We start from the raw sequence: 21,481 nt of genomic DNA on the forward strand, positions 1-21,481 counted from the left end.
CGAGCAGTCCTAATGAATTCATCATTATGTCCATGATTAATTCGACCTGAACGTCATTGATACTCGACAAAACGTCACTATTCTGGGACCGCAAATAGAAAAACAACGGCCACAGCGGACTATAATGAGGGTTAACTTGTTAATGTGCTGACTCTGGTCGGATAAAAACTGTAAAATCGCAAGGTACGCTACACATTAGCATCCATGTTTACTTCCGTAAACAACTTCTTCTTCTTCTTCTTCTTCTTCTTCTTCATGGCTCTTGGCAAAACACTGAGCACGCTCTCTGCGTGTGACGTCACTGCGCATGCGAGACACTTTCAGGTTGTTTGCTATTGGGAGATCAGATACAAGTCGCATACCGTATATTTTAGAAATGTGAACGACCACAAAACAAAAAGAAAAAACGGAATTGAGCATTAAAGTATGCGGTGTGAACGTAGCCAAAATACGCTCTCACAGCGGTTCTGATCAGAACCGAACAAGGACCGGACCGGAGACATACCTGGGGTCCTCCTGGCTGGAGCTCCCTCTGCCGTACAGCGGGATGACTTTCTCCCTGCTAATGCCCGCCTTGCAGACGGGACACTGTTGCCTGCTGGGCCGCGTCTCCAACCACTGAAAACGAAGAAGAAGGAAAACAAGAAGAAACCTCGTTTAAAAGAGACAATTTGGCAGAAAACTTAAAAACGATGCATTAATCGAGTTAAATGTCAGGAAAAATTTGAAGATTTCAATTGAAATATTGTTTTTATTTAGTTAAATCGATGTGGAATCAAGGGACAGTTTATAGATTTTATGGATAGCAGTTTTGGTACATTTGGACTTCAATTGTAATTTATAGGCAGCAGTTACTTAGAGGATAAAATATTACAACATGTGAACATTAGATTTTCATAGCAACTTTCTTCACTTGGATTTGAGTCTTTGGGATTTTTCCACAAATCCGCACCATTTAAAAAAAAGATATTTATCCACCTGTTTGTGTGTAATTGGGTGTAAAAGAGACAACAAAGCAGGTACTTACTTGATGAAGGCAGGGCCAACTGCAGAGGCAGAAATAAACAAAGATTAGTTCCAAGAATGTCCTTTTCTCTAAATGCTCAGATCAACATTCCTGCAGGAAATTCATGTTAAGCGTCAGATTAGAGGCGATGAGGGGAAAAAACCCTGCAGAATAGATGTGTTTTGTTAAAGTCGCTCCTGCTGCCTGTTTGGTTTAATGCTGATTTCCTGACCTGCTGCTTCAGTGTGTGGGGAAACGCTGAGGGAAAAACTCTCTGGACAGATTTAGGGTCTGGATGAGGATGAAAATTTGAATATTCCTCTAGTTTTTAATGTTTCTGCTGGAATGATACAGAAACAAGCATCTAAATAAAAAAATACAAAGAAGGTGAATTTTTTTTTGAAGATTTGATTTTTGTAAATCATGATTTTGAGCGCGCCTGAGGCGGCCATCTTGTTTACAGCTCCCATTGTCAACCCTACGACAAAATGCTTGTTTTTTTTTAACAAGATTAAAAAATTATATGACAATAAAGTCAAACTAATATGAGAATTAGGCCTTAATATTACCAGAATAAAGTTGTAATATTTGGAGAGTAAACTCCAACATAAAGTATTTATTAAAGCTTTTTTTCTCATCAAAATGGTTTTTCGTAATTTAAGACAATCTTCTTATAAAAGAAGGGAAACAACTCGCACTTAATCGATTAAAGTTTTTGGGAATATAAGTATGTTTGGTTTTTATTCGTAGTATTTATCTTTCTTTTTTACTGCCAATCCTTTTATTATTATTTTTTTAAATCAAACTGTTTTATCACACATCTATCCATGATGCTGTAATTGTTGTGAAACACTTCGGTCAGCTGAGGTTGTTGTAAATGTGCCACATAAATAAACATTAACTTGACTAAAATTTTGTGTTTATTCTGCGAATACTTTCTTTGTTCTTGGACCCGACTCGGAGGGGAAAACTTTGGCTAAAAATAGTCAGAATTGGGTCAGGTGTGCAACCGAGAGCAGAACGTCGCCTGCACCTGCTGCTGCGTTTGCAGGAAGTCTGCTGGAGGAAATCAGCCACAACTTTACTGATCAAAACCAGGCAAATCTGTTATGTTTATATTTTTAACCTCCAACTTCTTTAATAAAACAAGAATTTTTGTTTATTTATGGGAATATAGTGATAATATTAGCAGAGGAGAAACAATTTTACCTGAAAAAACCTTAAAAATACATGAAAAAAGTTGTTTTAATGAGAAAAACTTAATTATCAAGATGTTTTTGTGATCATTTCAAAGTCCTGATACTGAAACCAATCTGATGCTGGAATGTTAAAAGGTGAAGTATTTCTATGAAGTGTTAAGACTTATCTTTAAAACTTGTACTAAAGTGTAACTTCACAATATGCTCAACATTCTTCATTTTAATTTAATTTTTTTGTTAGTTTCTTATAAAATTACAATATTCTCCTAATATTACGACATTATTCTGACAATATTATGACTTTACATTAAAGCAATAAAATCGTAGCCCTTTTCTAGTATTTTGCTAAAAATTTGACCTGAATTCAAAGCTCAAATAAAAATAAGCATTAAACATGCTCGTCAAACAAAATGGCCGCTCAAAGAGTGCTTTTGGGTTGTTGTTTTTTTTGGGTCATCAATTGTTTTCTATTTTGTTGGCCAAACTCTTTACAATTCTTGAATTTTTGTCAAGAAACAAAATAATTTAAGGGCCAAAAATGTCCCCAGAACTTTAGATACCGACATAAAAATGTATTGATAATTATATGTAAGACATGTGACACTGTGTGAGGTGAGAAAAAGGCTTTATTGTGTTTTACTTGCAGAAATCAGTGACGCTTCTCTTCCTTTTTAGAAGATAAAGAGATGAGCAGCTGCTTCTCAACTGCAGCTTTTTCTGTTAATATTTAAATATATGAGAGAGGAGTCAAACTGTTGAAATCATCAAGTTTTTCTAACATGAAAGCATAACAGAGATGCTGATGTGCTAAATTTCTAGCTACAGTAACAGAAACCTCGATGTGTTTATTTGGTGACACAGAAACCAGCTGTAACTTAATTCAGTCTAAGAAAACATTTAAAGGATTTGAAGCTCAAACACAGACAGCAGAGCTGCTGAACTGATCTGCTCCTTCGTTAGTCGTATCTACGTTTATTCAAACCCAACGCTCCTGACTAATTAACACCGCGGTGGCGACGCAGTTTGCTGCACCAATGCAACGTTAATTTGAAGTTGCAGCAGGTGAGCTGACCCCGGCGGTTCTGCAGGCTGATGAGTTTCATCACAGTTTCATCACATTAAGCTCGACTTCCAAGAGCAGAGGGGATTAAAGCAACATGGCAACTGCATTACATCAGCACAAAACACAACGTACAAGAACACACACGTTACTGTAAATGTTGCACTAAGTATACATCCCACCCAGACACTGATCTTTAAGCAAAACATGAGAAAAATGAACCACTTTACTGCTCCTTTATTATTATTATTATTGATGCTTAGCTAAAGATTGAGTCAAAATTTTGTTTTAAAAGTTATAAGAATCACATTAGCTTCAGACTATTTGTCCTCCAGGTTAATATCTGTGATTAAATCTGAGCTTGAGTTCAACTTTTCAACCCTGAAACTGATTTTTTTTTTCCTTCTGTTGAGCAAAGCATTTTCAGAGGAGACAACGTCTGGAAAGTGAATCTGAAAATCTTGGTAACTATAAATAGAGCCACAACCTCCCGCTGGTACCCAGGTGGAGGAATGTGACTTTTCTTCTTCTTCTTCCTGGGATTATGATACCATTAGAGCTAACCCAGATCTGCTCCTGGGCCGTAATCTCCCTTCAGCCTTAACTGGAGCACAAGAACAGGCGCCGCATATGAATAGGAAACGCATCACTGAGCTGTTTTCACTTCGCACACATGGTTCGAAGGTTACATGTTGCGCAAGGTTAGCCTAACCTCAGATAAGAGAAAGTGCTAGAATGAAAGCTTTTCAAGGTGAAAAAGACTTTGAAAAGTTTATTTTAAACACCTACAGTTATAGAACAAAAATATGTTGATTTTATAAGAACATTGCAGCTGATTAATGCAGAAACTTGGACTTTCTGCTTTTATCTTTAACTGTAGATTATCTGAATGTTTTCGTAATGATTTACTTTTAATCTTTAGCTATGAAAGTGGACTTTTTTTTTAACCATTTATAATTCCTTTTTATTTTTGAAGTCTTCAGGAATTTAATTAACCATTATCAAAACATCTTTTTAAATAAACTTTAAATGCATTTTATCACCTTCAAAACTACATATAATCCAAATTAGTGAAATTATTATAATATTTTTCTTTTTACAAAGGATAAAAAATGTCCTTAATCGCAAAAACTAGCGTTTGATGAACATTTTTGGTCCTAATCATACGATGAGTCGAAACCACTTCCCTTCAAAGCTGATCACACGTTAACGCTGTAAATATGCTAATCAAGAATGGAATGGGTATTTAAAACGTTTCTCGGGAAAAAGCTGAGTTTTTATAAAAATAAAAAATAAAAAATCTAAACAAAACGGACAAAAACAAAACTCGTAAGCCATCTTGGCAGCAGTCAGACAACAAGCTGATAAAACGGGCCATAATGGGGCGTGACTCCGCCGCTAGCAGCCACACAAACAACGGGTTACGGAGGCCGCGCAAACGGCCAAACTACTCCCAAACAACAACAAACCACCAACTCCTACCAGAATAAGTGGCCGCACATACTGATGACCGCGTCCCTGGCAGTGTCCAGGCAGATGTTGCACTCGAAGGTGGCCCGATCGCGCTCGCTCTCTCCGCCGCCGCTGCTGCTGCCGCCCGGCCCGTCGCGGTCGCTGCTGCTCTCCCCCGCGGGGAATCCTCCTCTGCTGGCCGGCCCGCCGTTATTCGAGAAACGTGGATCCGCGGCCGCCATGATGTTAGCCGCCGAGCTAAAGAGAAAGCACCGAGCCAAACCAACTTCAGCGGGGTTCCCGACTCGAGCCGAAGTGAGCTACGAGTCAGAGGTGACTGCCGACCATGAACCGTGTGGAGCCGCAGCTGCTACCTCACTGCTACCTTCATCAGGACGTCTGTTTCCGGAAGGAAAACACGGGGGCGGGGCTAACCATGCGTCACGTATCTACGTGATGACGCTCAGACACACCCCCTGTTGCAGGCTAACATCTTCAGTCGTTTTTCACTTTTGTACACAGATGTACTTTTTGGTTTCTACAATGCCTGCTCCTCTAAAAGCAACTTTTCATGTAATTAACATAATATTATTTCTAGCTGAATTTTATATTCAAAAATGCAAATTTTCTGTCAAGACGTCTCTGCGTAATCTGTTTTTATGCAAATTACTACATTATGCAGAAACCATACGCACCTCACCCAATCCCACAGATGAAGCCGCTTGAATCCTTGAAATTAATATCTCTATTACTTATTTCTATTTGTGAACTATGTATTCTATTATTTCATTACCCACTGTTCTGTACATTATTTTATCATTTTTACGCAATAATAATTTAAATAAATAAAAATGACACACCCCGAGCCTCAATTTTCAAATCCCCGGCTTTCTAAAATAATGGCCGAAGTAATTTTTTTTGCCAAACGTGAATAAAAGTAAAAACATTTGCTGTTTAATTGCCAAATTTACCTGTGGGGAAACAAATATTTTAGCTTGAAATAAAATAATCTGTTCCCCCTCTGTAACATGGGAACTAATTATTTTTTCAGGAACTCCTTAATATCTAGATTTATTTATTTATTTATTTATTTATTTATTTATTTATTTTTATCGACATGATTATGTGAATCGTTTTACCGAGAAATCGCAGCTGCAGAACACAGCGGGAACAGAATGTTGCACAAAACCGGAACTTTTCTCGCTTCATTGTTTCTAATCGGACTCGTAAAAGGTATGCAACAAAGCGTGTTGTTTTCTCTGCAAGGGTCCATGCTGGTTCTGGTTGTAAATATGTGCTGTCGCCACTAAAGTAAAGCAAAAGTGGGGTTTATTTTTGAACCAGTTAAGCGACGTAAAGCTCCAGCGATAAACGATCCAACATGAAGATCAAAAGACAGAAACAAGCTAAGAAAACGATCAGCTTTTACAAATATAATTTCAGTTTCAGGGAGCCTTTTCAGATCCTCATTGACGGAACTTTCTGTCAGGCGGCGCTGAAGAACAAGATCCAGATCAAGGAGCAGATGCCCAAATATCTGATGGGAGAAATCCAGCTCTGCACCACAAGGTGAAAACCTTTATTTGTTTGCGGGCAGCGTTCATGTTAATCCGTTTTATCTTGCGTGCTTATGCGTTTGTCTCATCCGTAGCTGTGCTTTGAAGGAACTTGAGACTCTTGGGAAGCAGCTTTATGGAGCTAAGATCATCCTGCAGAGGTTTCAGGTCAGGAAATGTGCACATCTGAAAAATCCAGTCCCAGCGTCTGAGTGTCTGCTGTCAATGCTGGAGGAGACGAACCCACACCACTACTTTGTTGCCACACAGGTACGCACTCACATCAGAGGTGGTAAAGAACCCAACAATAGTACTCAAGTAAACGTGGGACTACTTCAGCATATTTTTACTCAAGTAAGAAGTAGCCGTCCAAAAAACTACTCAAGTAAGGATAAAAAAGTATTTGTTAAAAAGTCTACTCAGGTACTGAGTAACTGAGTAACTGATGAAATTATTAATAACTTAATATTTAAAAATTACACCATCAGACTTAGTTGTAATTTTGGTAATTTAAGGACCAAGATGACAGTAATTGATATAAGTAACAAAATTAGGTAAAAAAAAATGTTTCCAGATTAGTTTCTTTCAATTTGACCTCGGGGCTTCCAGTCCATATTCTGCATATATATATATATATATATATATATATATATATATATATATATATATACAGTATATAAAATTATAAGTGATCTTTTTTCACAAGATCATCTAATCTTTGAGGCTTTTAATCAGTTTTATTTAGCCGGACTAAAGACACAAGAGGCCCTTTGATTGTAAAAATTGCTGTGAAATGGAAGGAAAATTATAAATTGCTTTCCAATTTAGGCTTTTTTAGAACCTTATTTTGCATAATAGCAAAATCCTGTTGTCCATTTCTGTGCAGGACCGTGCAGTAACTGATGGACTCAAAAAGATCCCAGGCGTCCCTCTGCTCTACATCATCCTCAACACCATGGTGCTGGACAAGCCCAGCCAGGCGTCCCTGGACCACGTCCAGGCCGTTCAGCTCGGGGAGCTGGTGCCCCTGGCCCAGCAGCAGAGCATCCGCAGCCTGAAGGAGGAGCAGGGCATCAGCCAGAAAGTCGGGGAGAGGCGGGGGAAGAAGAGGAAGAGGAAACAGAGCAACCCCAACCCTCTGAGCTGCCTGAAGAAGAAGAAGAAAGGTGTGCCGACGCCGGCGCTGAAGAAGACGGAACCAGGAGAGAAGAAGAAAAGAAGTCGACACAAGAGAAGAAAAGCAGCGGAAGGAGACAACATGGCTGCTCCTGTAGTTATTAGTACGTAGTGGGACAGACAAAGACTCATGCCTTTAGTTTCCTAAACAATGAGCAACAGTTTTAACGGACTCTCCGGTCTTTCCAAGGAACCAGACTTTCTTTTGGGTTGTAGGACATCAGGAAAAACTAAAATTGCAATAGTGTTCCTAAAGATTACAGTGAAAGTATCAACTCAGATAAATCCTCAAGGATTACCAGGACTGTTTCTGTTTCCTCCATGACAACCATCCCCTCTGTTAGCTTTAGCATGTTGACCAATGAAAATAGACACGAAGGCTCAGCGCTGAGAGCAGTGGAGTTCCTCACAACAGGCCAAATACGATGTTTGTATTGAGACAATTTGCATACGTCCAAACCTTTTGGGCCAAAATCACATCAAACAGACTTGCGGGCCAAAGTGAATGTAATTTTGCCAACTCAGCCATAAATTAAACATGTAATTCTGTAACTTGTGTTTGTATTGAACCCGCAATCAGAAAACATGATTCTGTTACATGACAGTTTCCTGCTCTAGGCCCAAATAGAAGTATAAAACTGAGCGTTTTGGATAACATGTCCCCTTTAAACGCCAGAATGATGACAAAGTAATGGTTAGATGGTGGAATAGTTTGTTCCATAAACCTTTTTAACTTCATATTTTCTAATATAAATCCACTGATAACAAATTTCCTCTTTTCCAGTCAGAAGATAAATTGGACTTTGTAATTTTTCACACTGGTCTTGTTTTTATTTTGAAAAATCTTTTTATTTTTTTGTCGCTCATAAACCAGTCTGACTTAAAGTGCTTCTAGACAACACCTGCAGCACTTTGATGATTTGTCTTTGCGTTTTTTACAAAATGAAATTACATATTTTAAAATACACAACGTGCTCAGACATTGATACAGTCAGCTGGAGTGGAGGAAGTGCATCTAAAAAACAGTAATTATGCTGATTTAACTGAATGGGAAGCAGAAATTTGGTGATCTGTTGCTTCATGGTCAAGAGTAAATCAGAAATCTACTTTCACGTATAAAAGAAGTTAAATCTTGCGTACAAACAACACTGCATGGTAATACAGCAGAACACTGAATTAGCTGCTAAATTATCATCCGTAGAAGGTGAAGGGATGAAACCCTAAAGCAGCACGACATTCGTTTCTGGAGACGGCATGCAGGGGTTCCAGTCAGCTCATGTTTTCATTACCCATAACAAAGCTTTGATACTATTCTGTGGTATTTTGAAGACAAATACGAAACTTATTAGGTGCACGTTGCATTCTGCGCACACAGGATTACAACAAATACCAGTTTCTGACAGCTAGACGATCACAGACTGATGGTGGAATTTGATAAGTGCAAAATAAGTTCATTTTAATATTCTTTTCTTTTTTATATATATATATTTTTTCAAAGCAAATGCTCTTTGGATATTTTTCTCCACTTCTGCTGGCAGAAATTAAACATAAATAAAACAAATCAGTAAGACTTCAGTGAAATGAAAACAAACATGGCTGTCAGAGCAGAGGTTTTCTGGCAGCCTCGCTCTAGACGACGTGGAAACGAGGTCCCGGCGTCGCAACAATGTCGCTGTACGGCTCCTCCTGGACCAGCTCCACCGCCTGCTGCTTCTTCAGAACCAGGAAGCTGTAGAACTTGGCCGCCGCCTGCTTTCTGTTGTTGTTCCTGCACAGGTCCAACAGGCTGACCGACTGGGCTCCAGTTTTGGCCATCACCCTCTGTGACGTAAGAGTAAAACTGCCGTGACATAATGCTGATTATAGCTGGCCTCCATGTTTATTGGGATGAAGGGTGTAAAACCTTTGGGAGTTGCTTTTCACGTGACATCGTTGTTTTTTTTTCTGTTTCCACACTTAAAGATTACCTGAATGTTCAGTGTTTGCTACACAGAATGAACCAAAGGGTCAAATAACAAAATATGAGGAGAAAGGGTCCGATTCCCTGGTCTGGGTTCTGGTTCAAAAATATGTGGAAGTGGAGTAATATGATGGCGAATTTGGGTCACTGTAAAAAATGAGTACCTTTCTGCCAATAAACAAAGAAATGTTGATTTTAATTTTATTTTTCTAAAAAAAAAAAAAGGAAAAACATTTCTGAGCTTGAAATGTTGAAAATCTGCCAGAAAGAAATTAGAAATTTTGAGATTAATCTTAGAAGATTTTTCAAAAGAATTTGGAAATTTCTGAGTTTGGAAAGTCATGAAAAAAAGTTCAAAGTCTGAGATTAATCTCAGAAAATTTTTAGAAAAAGTTGGAAAAACGAAAATGTTTTACCTGTAAAACTCAGAAATGTTCAAGTTTTTGTTCTAGAAAATGTTCAACTTTTCAAACTTGGAAATTTCCATGATTTTTTTCTAGTAAATTTGCGATTTTTGGCATAAATTTACTCCTCTGTGTGTTTTTATTTTCTATCTAGAGTGGCCGTAACATGCCATCGTAGATAAATGTACCTTATTTGTTGAGGTAGACGATAACAGCCGACCTCTAACTCGTGCTGCGTGTTTCGTACCTGCAGGCCGTGAAGCATCTGCTGAGTTCTCTTGTTCCATCTCCTCTCCTCCTGGTCCTGCTCTCCTCCCTGCGCCTCCTCCTCCTGTCGCAACACGACCATCTTAACTCCAAGCTACAAACTAAAGAGACGTAAGTAAAAACATTTTTTCTGTCACCTCTTCTTCAGAATCGTCGTCGTTCTTCTTCTTGTCCTTGTCGGCGAGTAAGTCCAGCTCTATTAGCTGGCTGATGTTAGCCACGGCGGCGGCGTCCTCCAGGGGCAAATTCACCGCGGCGCCTTCCAGTTGCTGAGAGGCAGCAGCGTCTGGTCCCTGCTGCTGCTGCTCGTCCAGGTTTCCTGTCTGGATTTAGGAGGATCAGAGGAGGCAGAGCAGTTGCAACGAACAAAACCCAGAGTGAACGTACAGGGAGGGCTGGATCTGAGTCCTGGGATTTGCGCTTCAGGCCTCTTTGAGAGGACGGTGGAGGCATGGCGGCTTCGTCCAGCGTCGTCCTGCTGCCCTCCACCGCCGAGGTCTGCAGCGCGTTGGCCTCCTCCATGATGGTCTGGTCTGGGCGGAGGCCAAATTTCATCAGAAACAGAGGGGGAAACAGCTTTATTCTTGCTTTGGGAAGAATTAACATCGTCCATTTCAGCTTCTTTTTAATATTTTTGAGAACTGAAACTGTAATTCAAGCAGCATTCCACACAAAAAGCAAAACAAAAACCTGTTCCAGAGTCGGTTGGTCAGGATGGAGTATTAGGGCCACGCTAAGAAAAATAATACGAGAATAAAGTCAAACTATTACAACTTTATCCACGTATGACTTTATTCTCATAATATAAAGACTTTACTCTTGTAATATTATGACTTTAATAGTATCATGACGATATTCTAGTATTATTTTGACTTTATTCCCATATGACTTTTTCTGGTAACACTTTATTTGAAGGGGGGTGAATAAGACTGTCATGACATGTCAGTCTTATTCACATGTCATAAACATGTCATAACACCTGTCATGAACATGAATAAGCCTTCATGAATATTTATGACTGTTGTCATAAAGCGTCATTCGGTAAATTATGACACTTTTAATACAAAGTTGACATTATTCAAAATGTCGTTGTTATGACAACTTGACATTAACCAATAAATCATTACTGATGTAAATTTGTTATAAAAGTATTACTGATTTCACTTTAAAAATTAGGTAACTTTATGTTATTAAAGGTAAAGTTTAAACAGTAATGATTTCCTAGGGTTAGGGTTATGTCATGTTTATGACAGTGTCATGACAGTCTTATTCAACCCCCTTCAAATAAAGTGTTACCGTTTTTCTTACCAGTACTTTGTTGTAGTTAGTATGCAGCTACATTTACTTATGTAACCTTTTGGGAAAACAAACTCTTGTAAGTAGTATTACAACGCTGTACTTGTACTTTTACTTGAATAACTTTATTATGAAGTATCGCTGCTCTTACCTGAGTAAAATTTCTAAATACTGACTGGAGAACAAAAACATTCAGCAGACACAAACCTGCAGTTTTTGTTAAATTTTTATGAGTTTTATATTGAAAGAAACTGATTTGGGAATCTTTTTTTTTTTCATTTGTCTGATTTTGTTACTCTGTAATTCTTATGAATTATTTTGATTTTGGTCTTTGAAATACCAAACTTTCAACATAACTTTGTATTTTGGTCCATCTGATGGTGTAATTTTTAAATACTAAATGACTGATGGTTTGGTTAGTTACATCCGACGAAGAATTAGGCCCACGGTAAAAAATTCAAAAGATAAAATTACAAAAATAATCTCATAATAATATAAGAATAAAGTCACATGGCCATAAAGCCAAAACTAATACGAGAATCAAGTCGTACAACTTTGTTCTTGTAATTTAGTTTTTCGTTTTTCTTAGTATGACTCTATGTTGTCGTTGTTCAGTACTTTTACGAAATATATTTCGTGAGTACTACTACTACTTTGTGAAAGTATGTTGAAGTTGTGCTGCTTATGCTTGAGTATAACTTTTGTGTCGTCTGCTTGTCCCAACGACCCGAAAACAAACCGGATGTGTTAAAATGCTACCCATGATGTCTCTCTGCTGATGGGCCGCTGCTGCTTCCTCCCTCGGCACCTCCGGGTTCTCCAGATCCTTCAGGAACTCGTCCAGACTGTCTGCCTCCCCGCCTTTCCTCCTCTTCCTCAGCTCATCCGGGACCAGCGGCGTCAGACATCTTGTGAACATCTAGAGTGAAGATGGCGTTTTAAAAGAAGAACGCCTCTGACCGTCCTGGCGTTTCCGTGCCGTACCTTCAGCAGCCGGGCGTTCCAGAGCGGCTGGGCCGGCAGGGAGAAGAGCTTCTCCACTCCTCCGGTCTCCTTCCACATCATCAGCTTTTTGGTGGGAGGAGCCAAATCCAGGGTCGTGACGATGTCGGAGTAGTCGGAAAGCTGTGCTCGGATGGTTTTGCTGTCCAGCTCCTTCACGCTGTCCACGATCAACTTCCTTTTTCGCTTCGCCTTGGTCTCCTTCACTGCAGGAACCGATTGGAAACCCGACGTTACCCGACCGGGTCTGCAGAACAGGGACCGACATTCAACGCCTGTTTCTAATTTCACCTGTGATGTCGATGGGCTCCAGGGCGAAGGTTTCCTCCTCGTTGTGAGCCAGAGCCGTTTGCTCCTGCTGGTCCGTCATGGCCGGCGCCGGTTCTGTTGGGCCGGAGTCCGGACTGTCCGGGGCTCCCGCTGACAATGAGACCAGACGCAGCTGGTTTGCATACAGTTACAGTCAACATACACTCATTATAATCATTTGTTGGGTTTTTTAAGCATTTTTTCCATTATGTCAGGATTATTCTCCAGTACAGCTTTAACTGGTTTTCTAAAATGAAAAACTGGGGCAGGTATTCGACTTAATGGTGAATTTTCTCAATTTCAAACAAATTTCTCCTCTTGACTGAACTGCTGGAGTTTGTTTCATATTGTTAGATTTCCATTAAACTAAACTAAAGTGAGGTTCTGTTTGTGAAACGGACCTGACAAGGCGTCAAAGTCGTCCTCATCCTCCCCGTGGTCCTGAGGCATCATCACGCCCTCACTGATGGCAGGAGGGTCGTCAAATATGCCACCTCCATCCTCGTTGCTTAGCAGCTTGTCGACTACATCAAAGTACAAATATAAATAATAGTTTTAATATTTTTTATAACACAAATAGTATAATCCAGTAAGGATACGCTGCTTTAGTACCAAGCATCCCGCCGTCGTTGCTCTCCATGGGATTGTCTCCGAAGTCGTCCTTGTACTGCTCGTCGTACTCCAGGTGATTGGACTTGTCCGCCATCTGATTGGCTCCGCCCTCCGCCTCCAGCAGCAGGTTGGAAGCGGAAGAGCCCATGATGTCCACCTCAAACGCGCTCTCCTCTCGCATCATCTCACGGTCGTCCATGCCAAAGTCGGCTGCGAGACAGAAAAATCCAACGCCATCAATCCCCCCGTCCCGTCTTCGGACTGGTCTGAAAATGAAAGCGCGTACCGAAGTCGTTGTCTTGCAGCAGCGTGAGGTTGCCCACCTCCTCCCTCATGGTGATTTCTTCTACTCTGCTCTGGTTCAGGTTGAACTGCTGAGCCACATCGATGTCACTGTTGAAAACGCATCACCAAACATTCCTGTTGCCACCTTTGATTTAAGCAGCAGAAACTCTTACAGGCACTCAGACACTTTAATGTTGAGCTTTTAAATTAGACTCTCTTGTCTCATAGTTCAAGATTATCCTGCATTTTTGATCAATACAAGAAATTTAATGCAAAACTAACAGAATAGGAAATTATGATGGATGGATGGATGGATGGATGGATGGATGGATGGATGGACTGATGGATGGATGGATGGATGGATGGATGGATGGATGGACGGATGGATGGATGGATGGATGGATGGATGATGGATGGATGGATGGATGGATGGATGGATGGATGGATGGATGGATGGATGGATGGATGGATGGATGGATGGATGGATGGATGGATGGTCTTATCCTAGAACCCGGCGGACTCACTCTAGGTCCGGTAGCGGCTGGTCGAAGTCGTGAAACTCCTCCGGTAGCGTGATCGCGTTGTAAGCCGCCTCTCTGTTCTCCTCTGGAAGATCCACAACTCCTACAAACCAAAAACCCAAAGTTTTGAAATGTGACGGCCGAAGTTACGCAGCACCTGAAGCTGTGAAGTTAAGGAGGAAACCATGGTAACACAAGACAGCGCACCTGGTCTGAACGCCATCTTGATCTTGATGAAGGCCTCGTTACAGTCGGCCAGCAGGTACTTGGCCTTTCTGTGGTAGATCCTCACCACGCCCAGCAGCAGGTGTCCCGACGTCCGTAGAGCCATTTTCACCTGAGAAAAAAACAGAAAACCCCCAAAGTGATAAATAACAGATACAAAAACCTTTTATTAACATGCAAACATCACGTTAGCAAAAACAAGAAGCAGTTTTCAAATCGTTTCATTCAAAAAGTTATCAAAACCAACCTCAACCTAGACCTGTGGGATAAATTGATTTCAGATTTTAGTTTTTTGAAAATGTAATTTAAAAAAAAATCTGCCTCTGACATTGTGGAGGAATTTGCTGACTTGACTGACAGAAAACATTCATCTTAAAGTAAAACTTCGAGTTGAGACCCAATTTGATAGAAAATCTGAAACAACAGACAAAAATCTTCCTTTAAGCTCATTATTGGCATAATTAAGAGGCAATAAATAAATCACTTTTGGTGAGATGATGCTCTCCACGCTGCTCTCCAGGTTGCACTCAAACACATGAGCCTTGGTCAGCTTCTTGTCCCAGTGGGCCGCCAGCCAGATCTTGGCCAGCGGCCCACGTTTGCTGAGAACGAAGTGGGCATAAAACATCGTCTCAGCGCCGCCGCCTCAGCACAGAGGGAAGGGAAGAGCAGAGGGAGCCGCTGGGCCTGAAACAAAACAGAAAAACATGAGCAATACGAACATGTTTGACTGAATGGTTCAGTCTCTACAGTGTCACCTGGTCACACATTCACTCCAAATTATTTGTGGAAAATTTGCCCTTTTCAAATATAAACGGTTATGAGCATTTATCGAGAGAGCCTCAAATATTCAGATATTCAGTTGTGGTCCTTAACCCACACAAACAATAATAATAACAATAATACTTTAGCTGTATAGTTCATTTTTAAACAAATGTTGCAGACTGTTCTACATTGAAAAGAAAATTAAAACACCATAAATGACACAAGAAACATGAAAACATGTCAACTAAAATGCATAACAATGCAAAGCAAAATTAAATGATAGAAATACAAAAGAAATTCAAATATTACAAGGTTTATTATAAGGAATTATCTCTAAATAGGATGCACACAAGACTTTTATTTATAAAATAAATAAAACACACAAGACTTTTATTTATAAAATAAATAAAACATTTATTTTTTAATGAATATTTTTTATAAAATATTTATAAATATCTATATATTTTTTAAATTAGTTTTAATAATATATATTTTTATTTTTAGAAATTATATCAAAATTTATGAATTTGGTCCTGCTTCAAAAGCAAAAAACAAGCATGGATGTGATTCGATATACAGCTTCTCCTCTATTTTCCTTGGTCAGATGATTTTATCCTGCCCTAAATAAACTAAAAAGAAATGGTGGTCAGACCCTGACGGAATCACTCCAAGAGCCACAACTGGCCCCCGAGCCACACTTTGAACACCACTGACTGAAAGCAGAACCTATGACTACTGCATGTTCTTTCTTAAATCCTGTAAGTCCAACAATGATGTGCTTAGTTTCCCCACATACAGTTACTCCACATTTCTTCACCATTAGTTAATTCAGATCCGTATAATTTAGCAATTTCACATTCGTTTTACCAAGAAAGGCCATTTGAGGTTGAGGTGTGTGATTATATACTAAAACCGCCTGCCATACTCTGTCAGGTGCGATGCACCTGCAGCAGTATGATGTAACCGCTGTGGCTGATCGTTGTTCATCTCTAATGAAGGAACAGACGTGTCGATAAACGCGATTTCTGCGGACTTTTCGTTTGCGTCTTTAAAAAATAAAACAAAATAAAAATAAAAAAATAAAAAAAACTGTTTCAACCGTAACAAATTGAAATTGCACCAACCGTCGATGCTGCATCCCAACAGGTGACGATCCGCAGGGACAAAACCCGAAGCGAGCGCGTCACAAGTCACTCAGAAATCCCAGCAGCTCGCACTAAACATTCATGACTCACCGTGCGGGATCGTATGTCCTTCTGTGTTTCTGCGGCGCCGTGCGGTCGCCGCTGCGGGTCTCAGCCCTCCTCTCCTCCTGGAGGTGGAGCAGCCAAGATGGCGGCGCTTCGTGTTGTGCAGCGGGAACGCGGTTTGAAGCCTCCTCAGCATGCGGAGCGGTCCTGATGTGAGGGGGATGCAGGGAGGGATGCTGATCGCCATCATGCCCCCCAAATTACTCCGAAAATATCAGCAACACGCACTGAAAAAAGAAAACAGTTAATCCAACTTTTAAAAAATGGAGTCGTCAAGTTACGTTCATCCTAGTAAATATGCAAAGTTTATTGAGTTGCCATGTGAAACAAATGTGAATAAAGTAAGTTTGAGGAACTTAATTCAATTATATGTGACTATTTTTGTTTTTTCAGATGGAGCTCCGTTCTTTTTTTTTCAGTGTGGTAAAAATATCTGACATCACTGTAGATGAAGTTTGATCCACTCTTTTTGCAGAATTTCTTTATTTCCGCCACATTTGAAGTTTTTATTTATTTATGTGAATGTCACATCATCTCAACCAGGTTTAAGTTCAGACTTTGACTAGACCAGATGTCAGTACCTTTTTTTTTGTCACTCCAGCTATAAATAAAGTGGCAAATTTTATTTGGCTGGACAAGACAGATTATTATTATTATTATTATTATTATTATTATTATTATTATTATTATTATTATTATTATTACATTGGCGATAACAAAAACACATTTCTTGTTCTGATGTGAAAAACTATCCAGATGCTCCATAAAACACGCAGAAAAACACGACTAAATCCAGAGTTTTGTACCATTTCCATGTTTGATCAAAGTGTTTTCATTTTTTTATTTTCTTGAGCCAACATGTCGGCCATGTGACACTGAACAAACTCAGCTGACCGAACATTGAGCCCTGCTGTCCCTCAGGCTGCTGCAACACAATCGACTGCATAGAAAAACTTGTGTGCTAAATAACTGTGTTTAAAAAAATGTGACTAAAACTCTAAATACTTATATTAACTTTATTTTCTAGCATGAAAGAGATTTGGGAACCAGAAACAATCTGTTCCAAAGCAAAGCATAAAAATATGAACATAGAAATTGTGGGAAAAGGAACAATTGGCTGTTTAAAAAAATGACACCTTCTGCATTTTTCTTTACAAACTATAACATTTACTGTATAAACTCAAAAATGCAACTGAAGGTAAACTAATCATAAAATGGAAGTGGAAGTTGTTCACCACTAGAGGGCAGCAATGTAATTCAGTAGATAAAACATGACGCTTATGACCAACAATAGTTTTTATTACATCTTATGCTGAGCTAATCTGAAAGATTGTTGTAAAAATGATCTAAATCTAAGAACTGAAGCCATTTAATCCATTTGCTTAATTTATTTTTCCTCAAATGCCATTAAATTGGAACTTTCTGCACGGTGAAGTGGACACAAATAGAATGTTCATGGAGCGTCTTCACTCAGCTGGTTTAATGTGTAAATATAAATAAACATTATTGTCTTAAGTAAATATTCTGTGGTTCCAATTTGGTGTATTAATATTAACTGATCACATAATTTTTTAATGTTTAAAAATGATGTTAAGCAAACAAATATATAAAGTTAGGTGCAAATTCTTGTATATTTTATTTAAAAAATATATAAAAAATAAATTCCTAAACTACAAAATAACAGAAAATAAGCATAAAAACACTTTTCCAAACATAAAAAATATTATATATTTGATATATATTTAAGCAATAGATAATGTATATGTGTGTTAAAGTTAGGTGGACATTCTAGTATTTTTTATTTTAAAAAGTAAAAAAAAATAACTACAAAATAACACATTTTAATCAGAAGAGAAACTTTGCCAAACGTTTTTCCAAATAAAACTTATGAAGTTTATACAGGAGTTAATGTTAATGTATATAAGACAGCACAAAGAATAACCAGGGGAAACATGTAGCATTTCAAAAGGCACAGCAGATCTGCTGATGGATTCATCAAATCATTACATAAAACCTTTAATTAATATTAGTCAGGTTATCTTTGCCTTTAGTTTTTAAATGCATTTGATGACTCTGAGACTCTGACAGCGGCCCGTTGAGTCGTCTGCAGAGGAAACGTTTCTCTCCATCTGAGGCTCAGTCGGCGTCGCTTGCGGCTGGTTTGCTGCTGTCATCGTCGTCACGCGCCGCCGCGCCGCCTTGACCTTTAGAGCTGACGACCTCCACCATCTTCTCACGCATCACAGAACTCAACACAAACAGAACCATAACTCACTTCTTATGAGCCCTGACAAGCAACACACTGTAAAAACACAAAGTCTTACCAAGTAGTTTTGTCTGGTTTCTACTGTAACTATCTTAATGCTCGTGAAATAAGTCAAAACTAACTTACAAGTAACTGTTCAGCAAGAAATGGGAGATGGTTTTAAGTTACTAATTCCTTAATTTCAATGAAAAAAGTAGTTGATCCACCAGAAGATTATTTCACTTTTGATTTGAGGAAAATGTCTCGTGAAACGATCTGCCAGCGGCTCTGGTACCTTTTTGTACAAATATTAAGGACTAATTGACTTAAAATGAGGCTCTATATTTTGCTGAAAAGTTAGTTTTGTCTTATTTCAAGACAAAGTTTGTTTTATTGACTTAAAATAAAAATAAACTGCAAAAACACAAAATCTAAAAAGTATTTTGTCTAATTTTATTGTGCAAATATCTTAGTTTTGTCTAATTTGAAGTAAATAACTTACAAGTAACTTTTGAGCAAAATATAAAAGCTTGTTTTAAGTCAATAATCCTCAATATTTATGAACAAGAACTTGTTTTATTTGCAAATTATTTCACTTGTAACAAGATATTTTCCCCTAAATGTAAGTGAAAAAAATCTACCAATGTAACTAGTATTTTTAAATCAATATTAATAATGTATTTAGTCAAAATAAGTTCCTTATCTTACTGAAAAGTTACTTGTAAGTTAGTTTTGACGTATTTCAAGTGTAATAAGATATTTGCTCTAGAAACCAGACCAAAGTAGTTGGTAAGATTTTGGTTTTTTTTACAGTGTATGAACTTGTTCTAAGTCAATTAAACGAGCTTTGTCTTGCTGAAATAAGACAAAACTATGTACTAGTAACTTCTCAAGTAGGATAAGGAGTTTGTTTTAAGTAATATTGATTTAAAAATACTATTTCCACAAACGACGAGACGTTTTCCCAAGCTGCAGGTGAAATAATACTTGGTAATATTTAGAGTGTTTCGCAGTGCATCTTTCACACGATACTGAGCATCTTTTTTACTTCTGGTTTCTCTTTCTGCTGCCGGACACACTGGAGGCCTTTCTCCTCTTTATGCAGGAGTCAGGAGGGGAAAAGCTGCTCACTGTTGCCAGAAACCGTCCCACAGACCCAGAGGGGAATGGATTTAACTCCAGGACAAAAGGCCTGGTTATATTTCACCGCAGGACGGCCTTTGTGGCTCTGAATCAGCCAACACTGAGGCTGTGTTTGCTGCTCGCTCAACCTGTCCGTCCGCTATAATCTGAAGAGCAGGTCTTATTTAGGGAGACGCAGCAAAGAGAGGTCTACCGGGAGATGCGAAAGGGGGGAGTGATTGATTTTCTGCAGGTTTACACACAGGCCTTTCAGCTGAAAGAGAGCTCTATCGCTGCACATTTCTCACATCGGGGTTGTAAGGGGGCTGGATCTGCTGGGAAGGAGGAGGGTGGCAGTGGTTGGAGGGGTCTTTTCAGCTCTTTCTGGAGGAAACAATAGTCTTTGTTCAAGATCTTCCACCATTCTTATTAGGGCTACCAAGAGGAGGGAGGCGCGAGGAGAAGGGTGTTTCTCCATAGTAACAATGACAAAACAAGCCAGTTCAGAGGGAGACACTCAAACTCCAGCAGGAGGAGAAGGAGCAGGTCTCACTGTGCTGCAGAAAGTTTAGCAGAAGTTACCCAGGCATGGAGCGGGACAGCCACAGCGAGGACACGTTGTCCACCATGGTCCTGGAGAACGTCAAGAACAAACTGATCCACGCCTTCAGGGTGACCGCCGAGTCCAGAGCGGGTCAGAGGGAGGCCGGCGGCGGCATCGGGAGGAGCCAGCAGGCCAACGAGGAGCTGCGGCGGGCGCAGATAGATGGAGCTCTGACCTGGCTCCGGTCCGAACTGGTGAGACTTAACGCTTCCTTTCAGCATGGAAAACAGAATGGAGCTTAAAATTCCCCTTTGGGATCAATAAAGTATTTCTGAATTCCAGTTTGAACAGAAAAGAGTTAATTTGCTAAATGTGATCCAATTAAGTTTGTTAATCTTTCTTAGCACTAATTTCCTTAATTCTGAAATCGGTGATGGGCTGATGCTTACATTTAATCCACTTCTGCAAAAGTATAAAAGATGTCAAACTCAAGGCCCAGGGGCCAATTCTGGCTCGCCACAGCTCTTCATCTGGCCCTCTGGACTGCAGAGGGATGCATAAATAAAATCTTTAAGGTTACATTTATGTGCTCAAGTAATATTGAATTAAACAAAATAAATAACTTTTTTTTTTACTAATTGTTTAATCAAAATTCCAAGTAAAATATTAATTTATTAATGATTTTTTAAATTTAAATATGCCTTACTTCTCTTGCCAAATAGATCATTAGTCGCATTAAGTTTTTTCACAGCTAAATAAAGGTTTAAAAACACATTTTGTTTGTTTAATTATGTGTGCTTCCAGTTTTATTTAAGTGAATGCATTAATAAATCTTTACTGGCCACTTACAAACACATCTAGCAGTGCCTGCTCCGGGCCTGGATGCACTCTGACCTCTGCCTGTTGTCGTGCAGCTGGAGATGCGTTCGCAGGACGTGCAGCTGGCTCAGACGCTGCTGGGGCTCAACACAGAGATCCAAAGACTGCGGAGGGAGAGCTTTGGGGGGCTGGAGGTGCAAGGGGACGATCAGCCGTGAGCGAACCCCACGAGGCTGCTTCTTGTCTGGGAAGGACTTAAAGCTGACGAAGGGAATCCGTGGAGCCAGAAGTAAAGAATCCGACACAACTAGGGAACACTGAATGCATCGTTTGAACAGAGTCGAGCTGCTGCATGGACAGTAATGGAGGCAGACAGAGTAACTAGGGCTGCGTTCACACTGCAGCC

At 39.4% G+C, this 21,481-nt stretch overlaps 3 protein-coding genes across 5 annotated transcripts in view; 1 reads left to right on the forward strand and 2 right to left on the reverse strand.

Annotated features, from left to right (window-relative positions):
* rnf5 (ring finger protein 5) overlaps window positions 1-5,144 on the reverse strand; it is a 15,447-nt gene extending 10,303 nt beyond the window's left edge. The window contains exons 1-3 of the mRNA XM_015050983.1: window positions 4,748-5,144; window positions 1,028-1,046; window positions 506-618 (exon numbers count right to left, since the gene is read on the reverse strand). Coding sequence (XP_014906469.1) covers window positions 506-618; window positions 1,028-1,046; window positions 4,748-4,959 — 344 coding nt within the window. The 5' untranslated portion in view covers window positions 4,960-5,144. The remainder of the gene's footprint in view (window positions 1-505; window positions 619-1,027; window positions 1,047-4,747) is intronic.
* A 771-nt stretch (window positions 5,145-5,915) lies between these two features.
* utp23 (UTP23 small subunit processome component) lies at window positions 5,916-8,263 on the forward strand. The gene is made up of 3 exons (XM_015050989.1): window positions 5,916-6,286; window positions 6,369-6,543; window positions 7,160-8,263. Exons 1-3 carry the CDS (start codon window positions 6,099-6,101, stop codon window positions 7,559-7,561), a joined length of 765 nt encoding a protein of 254 aa, XP_014906475.1. The 5' UTR covers window positions 5,916-6,098; the 3' UTR covers window positions 7,562-8,263.
* Window positions 8,264-8,301: 38 nt separating this feature from the next.
* Window positions 8,302-16,481, reverse strand: rad21b (RAD21 cohesin complex component b). Of its 3 annotated transcripts, none has more exons than XM_015050986.1 (14): window positions 16,331-16,481; window positions 14,815-15,017; window positions 14,313-14,442; window positions 14,109-14,208; window positions 13,586-13,692; window positions 13,300-13,509; window positions 13,089-13,211; window positions 12,670-12,798; window positions 12,361-12,584; window positions 12,136-12,295; window positions 10,468-10,613; window positions 10,218-10,403; window positions 10,061-10,144; window positions 9,079-9,270 (listed from the first exon to the last, which is right to left on the reverse strand). In XM_015050986.1, exons 2-14 carry the CDS (start codon window positions 14,956-14,958, stop codon window positions 9,079-9,081), a joined length of 1,935 nt encoding a protein of 644 aa, XP_014906472.1. In that variant the 5' UTR covers window positions 14,959-15,017; window positions 16,331-16,481. The 3 variants fall into 3 exon arrangements, with proteins under 3 accessions (XP_014906474.1, XP_014906472.1, XP_014906473.1); XM_015050987.1 differs by lacking the exon at window positions 16,331-16,481 and adding an exon at window positions 16,220-16,316; XM_015050988.1 differs by lacking the exon at window positions 16,331-16,481 and having other exon boundaries at window positions 8,302-9,270; window positions 14,815-14,958.
* Window positions 16,482-21,481: the final 5,000 nt, after the last annotated feature.

This window comes from Poecilia latipinna, unplaced genomic scaffold, assembly GCF_001443285.1.
Source record: "Poecilia latipinna isolate Pla-1442-1.1 unplaced genomic scaffold, P_latipinna-1.0 Scaffold1022, whole genome shotgun sequence".
In the NCBI taxonomy this organism is placed as follows: Eukaryota; Metazoa; Chordata; class Actinopteri; order Cyprinodontiformes; family Poeciliidae; genus Poecilia; species Poecilia latipinna.

Bases quoted from the DNA above. Each gene is read 5' to 3' on its own strand.
- rad21b (XM_015050988.1), bottom strand. From the start codon at position 14,958: ATGTTTTATGCCCACTTCGTTCTCAGCAAACGTGGGCCGCTGGCCAAG. The intron at 13,510-13,585 runs GTACGCGCTTTC...TCTGTCTCGCAG, and splicing joins GCTGCAAGACAACGACTTCG to CCGACTTTGGCATGGACGAC. The intron at 10,404-10,467 runs GTACGTTCACTC...TCCTAAATCCAG, and splicing joins ACTCAGATCCAGCCCTCCCT to ACAGGAAACCTGGACGAGCA.
- utp23 (XM_015050989.1), top strand. From the start codon at position 6,099: ATGAAGATCAAAAGACAGAAACAAGCTAAGAAAACGATCAGCTTTTAC. The intron at 6,287-6,368 runs GTGAAAACCTTT...TCTCATCCGTAG, and splicing joins ATCCAGCTCTGCACCACAAG to CTGTGCTTTGAAGGAACTTG. The intron at 6,544-7,159 runs GTACGCACTCAC...ATTTCTGTGCAG, and splicing joins ACTACTTTGTTGCCACACAG to GACCGTGCAGTAACTGATGG.